Source organism: Nicotiana attenuata, unplaced genomic scaffold (assembly GCF_001879085.1).
Source record: "Nicotiana attenuata strain UT unplaced genomic scaffold, NIATTr2, whole genome shotgun sequence".
Taxonomy (NCBI): Eukaryota; Viridiplantae; Streptophyta; class Magnoliopsida; order Solanales; family Solanaceae; genus Nicotiana; species Nicotiana attenuata.
This window is the reverse complement of record NW_017670525.1, coordinates 543,615-558,801: the sequence shown is the minus strand read 5'-3', so window position 1 is coordinate 558,801 and position 15,187 is coordinate 543,615. Positions and strand designations below refer to the sequence as shown.

At 36.7% G+C, this 15,187-nt stretch overlaps 1 protein-coding gene across 2 annotated transcripts; it reads right to left on the bottom strand.

The window, feature by feature from the left end:
* Positions 1-964: 964 nt before the first annotated feature.
* On the bottom strand, positions 965-14,054 carry LOC109240561 (NAD kinase 2, chloroplastic-like). Of its 2 annotated transcripts, XM_019407214.1 has the most exons (8): positions 13,384-14,053; positions 10,395-12,350; positions 9,328-9,449; positions 9,066-9,207; positions 8,753-8,977; positions 8,487-8,561; positions 6,909-7,010; positions 965-1,340 (listed from the first exon to the last, which is right to left on the bottom strand). In XM_019407214.1, exons 1-8 carry the CDS (start codon positions 13,615-13,617, stop codon positions 1,137-1,139), a joined length of 3,060 nt encoding a protein of 1,019 aa, XP_019262759.1. In that variant the 5' UTR covers positions 13,618-14,053; the 3' UTR covers positions 965-1,136. The 2 variants fall into 2 exon arrangements, with proteins under 2 accessions (XP_019262759.1, XP_019262760.1); XM_019407215.1 differs by lacking the exon at positions 8,753-8,977 and having other exon boundaries at positions 13,384-14,054.
* Positions 14,055-15,187: the final 1,133 nt, after the last annotated feature.

The window sequence follows — 15,187 nt, the reverse complement described above, 5'->3', positions numbered from 1 at the left end:
TTGTGACCAATTAGTTGACTTAGAAACCAAAAGTCCACCCTTAGCTTGATCGTGATGCCATTTAACTAGAGCTATATGGAGGTCAAATTCAACCACAAAATGGTTGCACAAACTATAATTTGTCCAAGAATGTAGTATCATCAAGGACATTATATGTTCGTTATGTATTTATAACCAAACATGTATTATAAGGGGCGGGAGGTAGAGTTTGGACTAGGGGATCGACCTAACCGGTAGTTGTGGTCTAAACCCTGTATTTATCTTAAGAAATTCATTTAATATGTACAAATTATTAATCTAGAACCCAATAACTTAAAAGAGCTAAAATTCTAAACACATACACTTTAAATTCTAGATCCGCCTCCAAAATATGAGGTCCTTAATAATATTTTTCTTCTGAGACAAAATCATACTATATTGACCTTATGTATATACATCTACTAATTCATGAGGTTATGTTCATAGACTTATCATATTAGTATATATTTATGCACAGAGAAACCACAGAATGGTCCTAATCATGGAAGGAGTTCACCCTTTTGAAAGGGTTAACAACTATCTTATTTAATAGAGAAGCTTCAACAAAAAAGTATGAAGTAACAAATAATTCTCAATCTTGAAAAAAAAATATTATTTTCAATGAATTATTTCATGCTGCAGTAAAGGCATTGCCTGCTGACTCTGCTCAAATACAAAATAAGTGATCAGGGTTTAATAACAGGAGGCTGCCACACTTTCATCAAACAAGATGGAACAGTTCAACACACTCTTAATGTTTGCTCTTACCAGAACATAACTTCTGGAGTGGGCGGCGGCTGGAGAGACTTGATACCTATAAAAGAGGTATCAAGAAGTATGATAGCCGAGAGATTCCACGAACAGAACTCTCTATCTCAGGCAGATGAGTAAAGATTGCAATTTTATAGCCGACTATTGTAGAGTAGCGATATAGAAAATGCCCATGTTGAAATGCAACATTGCTAAGAGGATGAAAAGTGGGGAACACTAATTGCACCTATGAGAGCCATGGGAAACGAATTTTATACAGTGTAAAGTGGATCTTCTGTAAGTCTGCTGATCTTATATGACTGTACAAGAATCTACATAAATGTGGGACAGGATAGTTCCAAGTTTCTTCAGAGTGCTTTCTGGTCTAGTCTTTCATTCCAATTCAGGCAACGGATCAAGCTACCAAACCAATCACCTGTTTGGTCACATTTATTGACTGTAGGAAGTGGATGCTGACTCATACATATCCGAATAGAATCTCCTCTAGACAGTTGTTGCCGTCTCTTCCCATCAAAGGAGACCCAGGCATTGTTGCGTGCATCCTCTGGAATCTGTTTATAAGCAAATAACTTAACCTTCTAACTGAATGGTATGAAATGAATCCACAAAAGAGCAAAAAGTTTAGAAAGACGCAGTTGTCCCTTGGCTGCATGCTAGACACATGCCATGAAATCATGAGAGATTTCATGATTTGACATCAAGAAATGGATATGCATTCATCAAGGTGTTAATAGTCAAACAATAATGGTGTAACATCAAGAAATTGGATACGTGCACTCATCAAGTGCCAATCATGAAACACGATAGTTGAAATAAAGGCTTTTGCACCAACATTACTCTTTTAGGGAAAAACTTAAAGCATCCTAAGAAACCTAAATTCATTGAGGAATCAAGTCTGCTTTTAAGAATACTGACTAGAACATATTCTAAGATGACCTATCAAAATCAGGCACAACTTCAAATTTAATTGTTTTAGTAACTTCATCAAGAGTAGAAGAGAAGTCCAAAATCAGAAGTAGCAGAATAAAAGGACTCACATTCTACAAATAGAAAAAATCGTTGTTTTATGAGGAAAGATAAGAACTTATAAAAAAGCTGCCTATATGTTCGAGCAGTTAAGGAGAAGACTTGAAATCTGTTGGGATTCTCCTGTGCAGGTTCCAATCCTGTTGTCGACGAACATTTTGTGCTACTGAGGTGTTATGTATAGGAGGATACATATCAAAGTGAAAGTAAGTTCTATTGAACAGTTATTAGACCAGCAATGTAATATTTATGTGAATATTGGGCTGCTGAAGTCCAACACATCCACAAGATGAGTGTCTCAAAGATCCGAAACCTAAGATGGATGTGCATTCATATAAGTTTAGACAAGATTAAAAATAACTACATTCGCCGGATGAAACAAGTAGCATGAGGATAAAATCAGAGAATGTCGCTTTGCATGGTTTGGTCATGTCTTGTGTTGACCTCCACATGCACTGGTATGTACACTGTGGATGTTAAACCATGGAGAGTGAAGGTGTTAAAAAGAGACGAGATAGACCTAAATTCACATGGAAGTAAGTTGCATTGATTCCAAGAGATTGTAAGTCTTTTGAGACAACTTCTTTCATGTGTTTTAGGCTATCTCGTCTCCTTTTAACACCTTCACTTACCATTCGGTGCATATCACGTTATTACATTTGCTTTAGGCCTATGTTTTCTAGGAGTTTTCTAGTCTGATTACAGATTCTTATGCTAGTAGGAAATATCGAGAACTTCTAGTACTTCTCATTTTTATTTTTATTTTGTACAATTTTGGCCTGAGATGAATTTAAATGGAGAACATGGTCAGTGAGGATTCATATAGCGGACCCCAACTTGTTTGGAATTGAGGTGGTATTGTTGTTATCATAAAGAAAGAAAGGTAGTAAATAAAGGGGTGTCATAGACTCAAGACGATAACAACAAAGAGAACATGGACTATGCCATGTATTGTCCTCCTTTTTTCTCTTTCATTTTCGTTTTCTTTTTGATGAAGATTTTTAAAAAAAACCAAGACTAACTAATCCCACATTTTATCATGGGATTATTTTCTTTATCCATGATACCAAACGTCCCTTAAAGCACTCCCTTCCCTGTATAATTGTATGTATAAATCCACAATCGCCTCATGCACTACTTCTCCTTGTACATTATTATTCCTTAACTTCTATTGCCTCTATAAGTTTCTCTTCTTATTCGCTATAGCTTGTCAATGGAAGAATTTTGAATAACATCTCCCCTCTCTCAACCAAATACCCTAGATTTCTTCTTCAACTAGATTTTGTATCATAGCCATCATAGCTAATTCTCGTTTCACTTTCATCTTCCTCATTTTTTCACCTTCATCTGGCTCACCTCTCCCTCTCTCGTCTCTATATCTCCCAACATGTTCATTAACATCCAACATTAATGATATTGGATCCACAAGATGAGGATTTACCAAAGAGACGAGGAACATGCATTGGATCTACAAGAAGAGAATTTACCGCCAAAGTTTTATGATAATCCATTGGAGTATCCAACAATGTGTGTCATTGACCTTCCTCCTTTCATAGAAGCTCAACACGATATTGACTTGATTGTTGACTCTATCATTCCAAACAAGTCAGCATAATGCGTTAATCCTAAAGTCCATAAAAATATGCATGAACAAGAGGAAGGATTACCTATAAAGGAGTGGAGTAATAAGGAAAGTTTAAGTCCTTGTGTTGTACCTACCTTGCTCGTTCCTAAGAAAGATAGATTTTGGCGCCTGTGTGTTGATAGTCGTGCTATTAACAAGATCACCATCAAGTATAGATTTCCTTTTCCTAGGTTTGATGATCTTTTTGACCAATTACATGATGCCAAGATATTTTCTAAAACTGATTTGAAAAGTAGCTATCACCAAATTCGAATGAAGGAGGGTGATGAATGGAAGACTGAGACTCCATTCAAGACAGGCAAGGGATTGTACGAATGGCTTGTTATGTCATTTGGGCTCTCTAACGCTCCTAGCACATATATGAGACTCATGACCCAAATCTTTCAGCCATATATAGGAAAATTTGTCGTTTTTTTTGATGATGTACTTATTTAGAGCAAGGATGATCAACAACATTTGAAGCACTTGAGAAAGATTTTTTGAAGTTTTAAGAGAGCAAACCCTTTATGCCAACTTGAAGAAGTGCAAGTTCTTTGCTGAGCAAGCCTCTTTTCTAAGTTATATTGTCTCTATTGAGGAAATTCATGTCGACTCGGAAAAGATTGAAGCTATTGCTAGCTGGCCTATTCCAAAAAGCTTAATAGAGATTCACAGCTTTCATGGTATGGTTTCTTTTTATCGGCGTTTTATAAAGAATTTTAGCTCTCTTGTTGCTCCTATTACCGAGTGTTTGAAGGGAAACTCATTTAAATGGACGGATGCTGCCCAAAAGAGTTTTGAATTAATTAAGACAAAGATGACTCAAGCACATGTGCTTGCTTTGCCCAACTTTGATGTAATCGTTGAAGTTGAATGTGATGCTTCCGTAGTTGGGATGGGAGTTGTTCTTGCTCAAGAAGGTAGACCCATTGCTTATTTTAGTGAGAAGCTAAATGATGCAAAGTTCAAGTATTCTACTTATGACAAAGAGTTCTACACCATTGTCAGAGCTCTTTCTCATTGGAGTCATTATCTTTTACCTCGAGAATTTGTGCTTTATTCTGATCATGAGGCCTTGAAGTATGTGAATAGCCAACATAAACTCAACATTAGGCACGCCAAGTGGGTAGAATTTTTGCAAGCCTTTCACTTCGTTATTAAACACAAGGCTGGAAAGTCAATCAAGCAGCTAATGCATTAAGTCGCAAGCGTTGTTTTGTTTCTGTCATGCAAAACACTATTGCGGGTTTTGAACACATAAAGGAATTATATGCAACAGATCCAGACTTTGGAGCTATTTGGGGTCAATGCTGGGAGGGTCCTCAGCGCATGTTTGTGCTTAAGGATGGCTAACTTTATCATGGTTAGCAGCTTTGTGTTCCACAAGGAAGTTTGCGTGAATTTACAATCCGTGAATCCCATGAGGGAGGGTTAGCTGGCTACTTTGGGCAAACAAACACTCTACGCCTAGTTCATGAAAACTTCTATTGGCCTAAGATGGTTCGGGATGTCAATAAGCTGGTTGCAAGATGTGAAACTTATATAAAGGCAAAAATGCACAAAAGCAATTCGGGTCTTTACACTCCTCTGCCAATTCCTACTCAACCTTGGGAAGACATTAGCATGGACTTTGTGTTGGGCCTTCTAAGGACTCAAAGAGGTAAGGATTCCATCTTGGTGGTTGTCGATCGATTTTCAAAGATGGCTCACTTTATTCCTTGCGATAAGACTTCGGATGCAACAAATATTGCTGATCTTTATTTTTTATCATATTGTGAAATTGCATGGAATTCCAAGAACTATTGTTTCAGATAGGGATTCAAGGTTCCTAGGTCACTTTTGGAGGACTTTATGGGCTAAACTTGATACTAAGCTAACACCTAGCACTTCTCATCATGGGCAAACCGAAGTTGTCAATCGAAGTTTAGGTGCTTTGCTTCGTGGGTTAATAAAGAAGAATCTCAAAGAGTGGGAATCGTTACTTCCTACTGATGAGTTTGCCTTCAACAAGTCAACCAACTGCACTATGGGAAAGAGTCCATTCGAAGTTGTCTATGGTAAGAATCCTCTTGGACCACTTGATCTTTCTCCTCTTCTAGCCACTCATTCTTTTAGTGGAGATGTTGTTGATCGAGTGAAGCAACTCAAGAAACTACATGAGAAAGTTCGGTCACATATCGAGAAGCAAAACACTAGATATAAAGAAAAGGATGATACACGTAGGAAACATGTGGTGTTCAAGGAAGGCGACTTGGTTTGGGTTCATTTGAGTAAGGAGAGATTTCCAAACCGCAAGTTTTCTAAATTACAAACGCGAGCTGATGGACCTTTTAAGGTACTGCAAAAGATTGGTGATAATGCTTATCGCTTGGAGCTTCCCAATGACTTTCTGAAGTATCACCTACTATTCCGATGACTCGAGGGCGAGTCCTTTTCAACTAGGGGAGAATGATGAACATATGGAGGCCATATTTTCTACAACAATGGAGGCTTATTGGGCTCATGAAGGTTCCAATGAATTTGGAGAATTAGGCCACGAATTTAAAATGCTTACACTAATTAGCCTTAATCCAATGAGGCCCAAGAATTTCAAGAAATTGAAGAAGTCCAAGAATCCATTCAACATTAAGATTTCTTTTCCTTGAAGATTACAATAGTAGGATTACATATATTTATAGTTCTAGTCAAACTAGGATTGTTAGTTGGTAGTCCATTCCAACTAGAATTCTTTTTCTTATTTTAGTTAGGATAGGTTTGCTTTGCCTTATTTTTATTCTAGTTTAATTAGGATTAGTTTTCCTTAACCTTATCAATTTTATTTCATTGTAAGGCCTATTTAAAGGGCTTAATATGCTGAAAATAAACATTGGTGGTTAGTTTTTCTAAGTTCTTGCTTAAAAAACGTGATTTACTTTTTATTTCATTGTTCTTCCTTTATAACGCTTCTTGCAATCTCGCGGGATTGAAGAACGCTTTCGCTAGTTTTGTTAATTGAAAGTAAATCAATTAACTACCCTTCCAGACACTAACTTTTTCTTGAGAATTGAGGTGTCCAGCCGAGCTTGCGTGCACCTTGACTAGTTTCACAGCGTACCTGCTACCTCCCACCAGCCACAGGTATCGGGCAACTTTGTCCATGAACGACACTTAAACACATGAGAAGAAATCACCTAGTGTTTTACATCTGCTAGGATTTGAACCTGAGACCTCATGGTTCTCAACCTACGTCATTGACCACTAGGCCACACCTTTGGGTGCTACTCTTCCAGACAGTATATTAACTGACCACTAGGCCACACCCTTGGGTGCTACCCTTCCGGACAATAACTTATTCCATTGTCTAAGATGATCTTTCAAAATTTACTAAAGCAGCGCCCAAGAGCATTAACACACTGTACCAAGGTACTAGCACTAGTAGTTAAAAGTAAATGTATACCATTACTATTTAAATATTCATGGAGAAAGTCACCTTTAGCTCCAGCTTTGCAGAGTCTGGAAGAATGACAGGTCTGAATGAGAGCGAGTGTGGGCAGATTGGTGTGAAGAGCATGCAAGGAACATTTGGGTGCACCTGCATGACATAAATTTACTTGTGATATACTATTCTAACATCCACTTGGTAAAGGCGAATCAATCAACAATTATCGACCAGAAGGAGCACAGCTAAAGTTTCAGCATCAATTAAATGAACAATAACAAACAACACAACTTTCAAAAGTTAAAAATATAGATCAACAACTGTGTATAAAGATCAAATAACAAAACCATCTTATTGCAAGATGTAACTTCAAGATTGCAACTAAGTAGAACAAAAGAAATCAGAAAGAAATCTTCACACAACTAGCTAAAACTACTTCGCAGTACACTGAAACTAATTTGTTTAATATGGAGTTCCGTCAATTTGCTTTTGATGCAAAAAATTGGTTCATACTTGCTGATAACCTGATTGACTGCTGCAAGTTATTGCTTTGTTGCACACATCTACACTTAGAGTGACATTTTATGAAGCAATTTTACGATCTCCACTATTCACAGTCATACAATAAATAGGAAATGGAAACAAGATTATGCATTTATTACTTTCAGTAAATAACAAATAGGAAGTGGAAAAAATAAATCAATTGATCAGCATCAGATTATGTAACACAGCTAAGGATCATAAACATAATCACCACTGAATACAGAACCATGCAAAGAAGTCTTGCTATCAGTTTTGTTTAATTCTAAATATTAGGCTTTCAACCTTTAAAGAAAAACCCCGATAGTAGGTTTTCAATCAGGAGTCCAAATTTGACTAGCTTAGCAGTTTTCCCCAATATCTTCGAAAGTATCCTTTCCATCTATTCAATTCAAGTGTCTGTTGCATCACTCCATTTCCACATCAATAATAACGATATGACAGGAGGAATCAACTAGCTTCTACCAATAACTCGTAAAATATGTCAGGAAACATCTATATCTTTACTATTAAGTGCACAATGCAGTCTACTTTCTTTTCCTGTCTCTTCTTCTCCTGTTTCTTAATGAGAGGGGAGGGGGTAGTCAGCCACTTCTCTGTGGCTCTTTTTTTAGCTTTTCACCAATGCCACAACAAACTGTTAAAGCTATAAACCTCACCATCTTGCACTAGTTCTGTAATTCAGCTTTAACTTATTACTACCTCGGTTTCAATTTATGTGACACACTTTCCTTATTAGTCCGTTTCAAAAAGAATGGCACGTTTCTATATTTGGAAATAATTTAACTTTAAACTTTTCAATTTACCCAGTTTAGCCTTAATGAGAACCTTTTATAGCGACACAAATGTTATGGCCCCACAAAGCTTTTACCCTTTAAGCTTTTAAGACCACTATTTTAAAAGTCTTCTTTTTCTTTTTCTCTTTTTTTTTTTTTAGTATCTATGTGCCGAGTCAAACTATGTCACATAAATTGAAACGGAGGGAGTATTTGCTTTGGATACAATTCATTGCCTGTGGTATTTCAGGACACATGTTCAATTAACTCATGTAAGTTAAAAAGGTTCATATCTCTTAGGGATAATAGGTACCATGGAACCTCCAGCAGCCGTAGAATAAGCAGTACTTCCAGTTGGTGTGGCTACTATGATCCCATCAGCTTGCACCTGCCAAATAACATAAAATGGTGTCACAGGTATCGCCATGTCCTATTGCTCCGTAATCAAGTGGACGCTTGTTGAAATAAAAAAGTTGGCTAGGAAGATCTACGAAGCCTGAAATATGAAAAATGGGATAATTTTTTGTTCTTCTGCAGGGGCAGCGGGGTAGTTGGCAGTTAGGTTTACAAAAAGTGCACCTTGGTAATGAGGCGATCATGTTCATAACACTCAATTTTGGAGAGATATGGATTAGAACCACGCTCAACTACAACTTCATTTAGGACATCGAACACCTTTCCAGGCATTGCCTTTCCATTTCTGAATATCTCACATCGAAGACGCATTCTCAGAGTTATATAAACACCATCCAGAGTGCTATTCCCATGAATGACTTGTCTTAGATCCTTCTTATAATCTTCGAACTTTACGGATTAATAAGAAAAAGTAAGAGGAGAGACTTCCTAAGTGAATTAAGAACTAAATCATAATGTTTTCAGTCAAGAAGCATACTGTATGGGAAGTGAGAAATCCAAGGGATCCTAAATTAAATGACACAACGGGCGGGATAGCACCTCGAAATAATTTAGAAGCATGGAGTATAACTCCATCTCCGCCTAGGCAGGCAACAAAATCAACACTTTCATGAAGATCACTGCATTAGGTACAACAGGCAAGGTCAGCATATCTTAGTGAAGTAAAAGAAGTGAACCGAGACAAACAAACAAATATATGAAGAATGCTATCTGAGTGTAAAGTTTGTGGGTCATTTCACCTGGTATCTTGACTATAAAAGGTCTGAACAAATCCAAAGCCTGGAGTTCGTGCAAATATATCATGCACCTCAGGTTCAACAAGAACATTCATTTTCTCTTGGTAATACAAGAAAGAAGCAACCTTCAAAGAAGAATTAGAAAGAAAGAAAAAAGCAAAAGAGTTAAAACTATGAGATAGTAAACTATTTGCTAGAGATACTTATCTAAAGAACGAAAAGGACATAGTTTTCGACTGCATAAGCATGTTGCAAAAGAAAATAGCGAATTTTCCAGAACTACATATTTTCTTAAATATGGAACCTTCAAAGGTAAGTTCCATAAATGGATCATAGAGCTATGAACAACAAGCTGAAACTAAAGGTTCTCAAAATGAAACAAATGGGAAAAAATCTCAAGGCCTAAGCTAACCAAGATTCACTTCAGCAAAATTAGGTAGAGACTTGCATGACACTGAAATTCATGATGTAAGAGGGATGGAAGTCAATGGCAAAGAAGATCCAAAATGAGTAGAGAAAACTAATGGTCATATATTCCTTTCTCAAGTTGGTTGGTGGATACAAAATTGGACAGAAAGTAGATGGAATTCATATTACAGATGATTGCCAGTAACTAAATATCCATTCACAAACGAAGTGCAGCTTTTGTAATTTGTTTGAATATGCTGAGAGGTCGGGCTAGTATGATGCAGGAACATATGTCGAGCATATTCTTTTTTTCTTTTTGTTGATAAAGAAAAAACGGGGGCAAGCAGGCCTACTTGATCACTCAATCTGGAGTTTCAAAGTATGTACATTGATTTCACAGAGCAGATAAGATGATTATCGTGTAGCACAGAAATTACAAATGAGCCAAAATAAATCTCTTGCTCTCAAGGAAGGTCCTTCGCGGGTCTTCCTTTCAATTGTAAAAAAACACAAATGTGAGCCTTGCTATAGTAAATTAACAGCCCTATTAAAAGTATTGGTAACTGTATGCATCCTCATGAAAAACAACAGGGAGAGTCCAGCATTAACAGAGTAGTCATATATCAGAGTCCAAGATCGATAAGTGATAACTGTGTAAGCACCTCTTTGGCTTCTTCCATGAGTTCTTGTCCCAGCTTCTTTAAAAGTAGTACGGTCTTTGGCGTGGATTTCCATAAAAGCATCTGCTGCTGGGTGTTAGGATGAGTGAAGGCCAAGGAAGTTTCTGTTACCTTTTCTCTGTTGCACAAAAACCCGTCTGTGCGAACCAAGAACATCTCTGCCTTCCTTCTGGACTGCAATCTTACCACACCAGTTGCAGAAGCGCACATATTTCCTTCAATTAGCTCCATGTTATCATCAACTGAAGGCCTGGGGGCCTCAATGTTCCTCCTCTCAATGGCAGTGGCTGAGGACACAGCATTAGCATCCAACTCGTTACTTGCATCAATAAGACCACTGCTTTTAACAGAGGTATGGACTTCACCATTATTGAATCTGTTCAAAATTGGCACTGCACAGCCATTATGACCCCCATACTTTTCCATATTCGCAGAGGAATTCAAAGGTTTCGTTGATAAGCGCATATTACTAGATGGCCCATTTGGATTTCTAGAATCCACAGCTCTGTCCTCAGTGTAACTGTCTATGATTTCATTCCCTTTAGGTACTCTCTTGTAGTAATACCTCGAAGCATGGAGCCCCTCCAATCTTTTCTTTTCATGAGTGAAATATGTCTCTGGTGAAACCTTTCTACTCCTGAAATATGTAGACATCTCAGTTCGGGAGAAAAATTTAGGGGGAGGCAGTTGCGACTTAAGAGGGTTTGTTTTATTATAGGATACTACCGCACCATCAGCAGTAAGCAATGTGCCTTTCCAAGTGAATTCAACAGTATCATCAGCTTCATTCTTACTTAGGTCTTTGTTTTCCATAGCTTCAGGAATTTGTTTGAAAAGTTTCCCAGCAGAGTTTATGCTGTTTGATCTTGTAGGTAGTGTCCCATTTTTTTGATCAGATGCAGACACACCTTCACAAGTAGAAGTTTTATTTTCTTCTGAGTTAACTGGCATGCCTGCCTCCTGTGTTCCTCTACTACCACAAAATGAGTTCACTCTGGAGGTCACATCCTTATTAGCATTCGGCACAAAGTGTGATGTGCAGCGAGTCATGTATTGTCTCCATCTAGAGACCATAGCTGATGTCCTCCAAACTCCTTCCTTACTGTGGAGAAATATGGGTCTTTTGTATACGTCAGAGACCAGTGCTGCAAACTTCTCAACCTGCTGCACTGAAGGTGTTGTGCCAACTTCAACAGGGAGTTTCAGTACTTCAATATCTCCAGAGGAAACGGCTTCGTCTAGCACTTTTTCATAGAAGTTGTCCTTTATAGTCTCAGCTCTGAGATCTATAATAGTTTTGAATCCTCTCTCCAACAGCCATCTAAGACCTTCTTCAGTTACCTGTCCACCTGTCCAAAAAGCAACCTCAGAACTTGCAGATTGTGTCTCTTCTTCTGATGAAAAATAAACAGGATTCCAATTAGCGGACAATGTATGGTAGGGATGGTCATCTCCACGGGGAAATCCAGAATCGTAACATACATTCTTCAGTCTTTGCAGCTTTCTCCATACATTAATGCCCATAGGATCATCAGGTGTTATAAAGTTTTCAAGAGCAACATGCAAGCTCTCACAATACCTCTTCATTTCACCTCTGAAAAAAGCTAGTGGCGGAAGCTTATCATCCATTACATGCACATCAAAATCACTGAATGAGTTGATGATAAAGGATCTCCCAGATAGGACATCCTCCCTCCCTTTGTTTAGAAGACATACCATACATCCAAGAACAGAAACTATTCTATCCTCCAGTAAATGTTTATCTTCTGAGGGTATATCATATGAGATACTACATTCTCCAGTCACTGGATTGCATAGTGTCTCCATTAATGTGTTGTGAAGTTGTTCGGCAGCTCGAAGGATTCTACAATAAGCCTCTATCTCAGCAATATCACCAGGTAGAGGGCCAATCCAGGGTAACTTCAGTATATCACGCGGCTGGAGAGTTCAAAATTTCAAGAAAGCTGTCAGCTAATAACAAAAAGTTCAAACCAACAACTTTCAAGCAGAGATTAATAGTTGGAAACTATTTATCTAAAACTTCATAATACCTCTAGTATACGGGGTAGTCCCATTTTTTGGTAATTGAGTTACTTATATCAGAAAATAAAAACATAAATTTTGACTAGAAACCATCCCGGATCAAGTAAACAAACCATAAGAAAACAAAATGCAAAACTTTCAAATTAAGAACTAATTAGAAACAACAAAAAAAGGTAATGAGAACATAACATAGTTGAAAGAATTGTGTGCGAACGTTTGTTTGCTTAAAATATAAATTAATCAACTAAGTTGTTTTCTCGATTCGAGTTTCAAGAAAGAACCACTCGGTTTTTCGTATCAGTCTATACAAGAGACACCAAAACTGTGAAACAGGCTATCAGATACTCTATGCCACCACATTGGGGCGAAAACAAAATAGCTAGAATGGGATCTAATCGCTTGGACTTCTGGTTAGAATTCATCTATCTGGCTTTTACTTCCTATACCAGGACATATCAAGGTTCAACCTTGGCATATCTTACATGAATCAAATGCTCAGAAACACGATCTCAAGTCTGCTCTATCTGAAGACTCACTGGCCTACAAAGTCATCATTAGTGCATAGAGGCGGAGCCAAAATTTGCACTTTATGGGTGCGAGTTCGAAATTTTATCACAACCCATTTGACTTACTAGGCTCAAAATCTATTATTTGTATTTATTTAGTAGACGTTTTAACACATGGACTGGGTTTGAGTCAAAGCTATTAGGTTCAGTTGAACCCATAATTTCTGAGCTAGGTCCTTCCATATAAAGAAAGACCCAAATTTTGGCATCAGTAGTACATTTCAAGCAAGACCAAACATAAGCTTCAGATAACATCCCTTTCAACCAACAAATTAACAAGATAAGAGGGCAAATATTCAATCAAAGCTTTAACTGAGAGAATGACATTAGTAGGTAAATAAAAAAATAAATAAAAAAGCAACCTGAGAATCGAATCCAACGTTAGAGGAGAAAGCATTAGAGAGCTCAGCACTGACAACAAGCTTCTTCTGTCTTCTCCTTTGAACCCATCTCAACCTACCACGCCTATACCCATATGAAAACCCAATACCAAACCCTGAAATTTTTACATATCTTAGCTGACAATCTTGAAAATGGATTGGCCCACCAGCAACTTTCCGACCCATATCAAACTTGCATGGACAATAGGCTGTCATACTACCATTCAAAAAAAACCTTTATACTCCAATTCTTTACCAGAAGAACTAAAATAAGTCAATAATCATTTATATATTTTCCAAGATATTGATTAATCGCATCTGGGTATAGTTCTTATGTTCTAGCTTCTGTGAATAACCAAGGATCATCTTTGTATTCCGATTTCTGAGATTTTGGGTTCGTGCTTATGTGCATAATTCCAATTGTCAAGGTTCAGAGCAAAGAATGGATTTTGGAGCTGAATATGAAGTTTTATCTACATGGGGTTTTACTTTTATATATATGGGTGTCGGAAAAGAGGGGAAATTGGTAAATGTGATGGGGATAGTATCGAAAGAGAGGGAAAGGTAGGACAATGAAATTTTGTGCGAATCGATAATCAAAATTCCAACAAATTTGGAGTATTGGTTCGAGTATTTTATTTTTTTATTATTAGTGTATGCTAAGTTGTCTATCGTAGTTTACGATTTTGTAAGATAATATTATTAAGAAAATGATGAAATGAAGTTTAAATTTTTTTATAAATGATCGATCTTATTAGACTGAGACAAGATGATTGAAATTCCTAAAAACATCTTCTTCTTTTTAAATCCTTAAAACAACCATGACTAGAGAAAAAATCGAATGACAAAGTTTCAGCCATTAGTCTTTCTAAACATGCTTCAGATTGGAAACTTAATTAGGAACAAGCTTTTCTACCAATTTTAATTAATAAATCAAGGGTGGCAAAGATGCAACATTTAGATCTAATGACCTTTAAGAGATCCTAAATTGGTATACACATGTTCGACTCTCTTTCCATCTAAATCTGAGGGCTTTTCATAATGTAAATACGGAGTTGCAAAATTTAAAATATACCTTGATAAACAAGAAGGATCGGTTAACTCTAGGTCAAAATCTTTCATACAATAATAATAAAAGTTAGATTTGCTTCATCATCCTATCTTATAAACGGCACGCAAAATCCTTCTAGACCTCTGATTTATAATTAAAAAAAAAAAATTTAAGAGTTAGGATTCAAATACAAACTCATTTGTCTTTTTGAATGACTTCTAAACGTTCAGTATTTATGTCATGATGTCTAAAGACAACAAGCTAAGATAGATAGATATGCAACTATGTTTATCTTCTCTTTCACTATGCCTTTATTCGATAAGTGCACGCTTTATTTGCACGTCGTGTTATTTATTGATTTTCACTTTAAACATGAGAGTAGTATTTATACCATGTTTATTAGAATAGAACCTAAGAATTATTTATCTCTTTAATTTTTATGTTATTTATAATTGTCGAATACAACAAAAAAAAATGATGCAAAAATGAAGAAAAGAGATTCAAAGGAGAAACATGTAATCATCGAACCAAATAAAGATACACATGATTGATGAATCATATTAGATATCACAGTGTGCTATAAGATCATGACCATCTATCATAATTTTGATATTAAATTTCATAAATCACAAAGAATAGATGATTAAAGAATGAACAGAGTAAAGAAAGTTGAATTTTTTGCCTCTCTCTTCTCTATATATCACTTTGGAATTGACTTTGCCTTCGTGAATATCA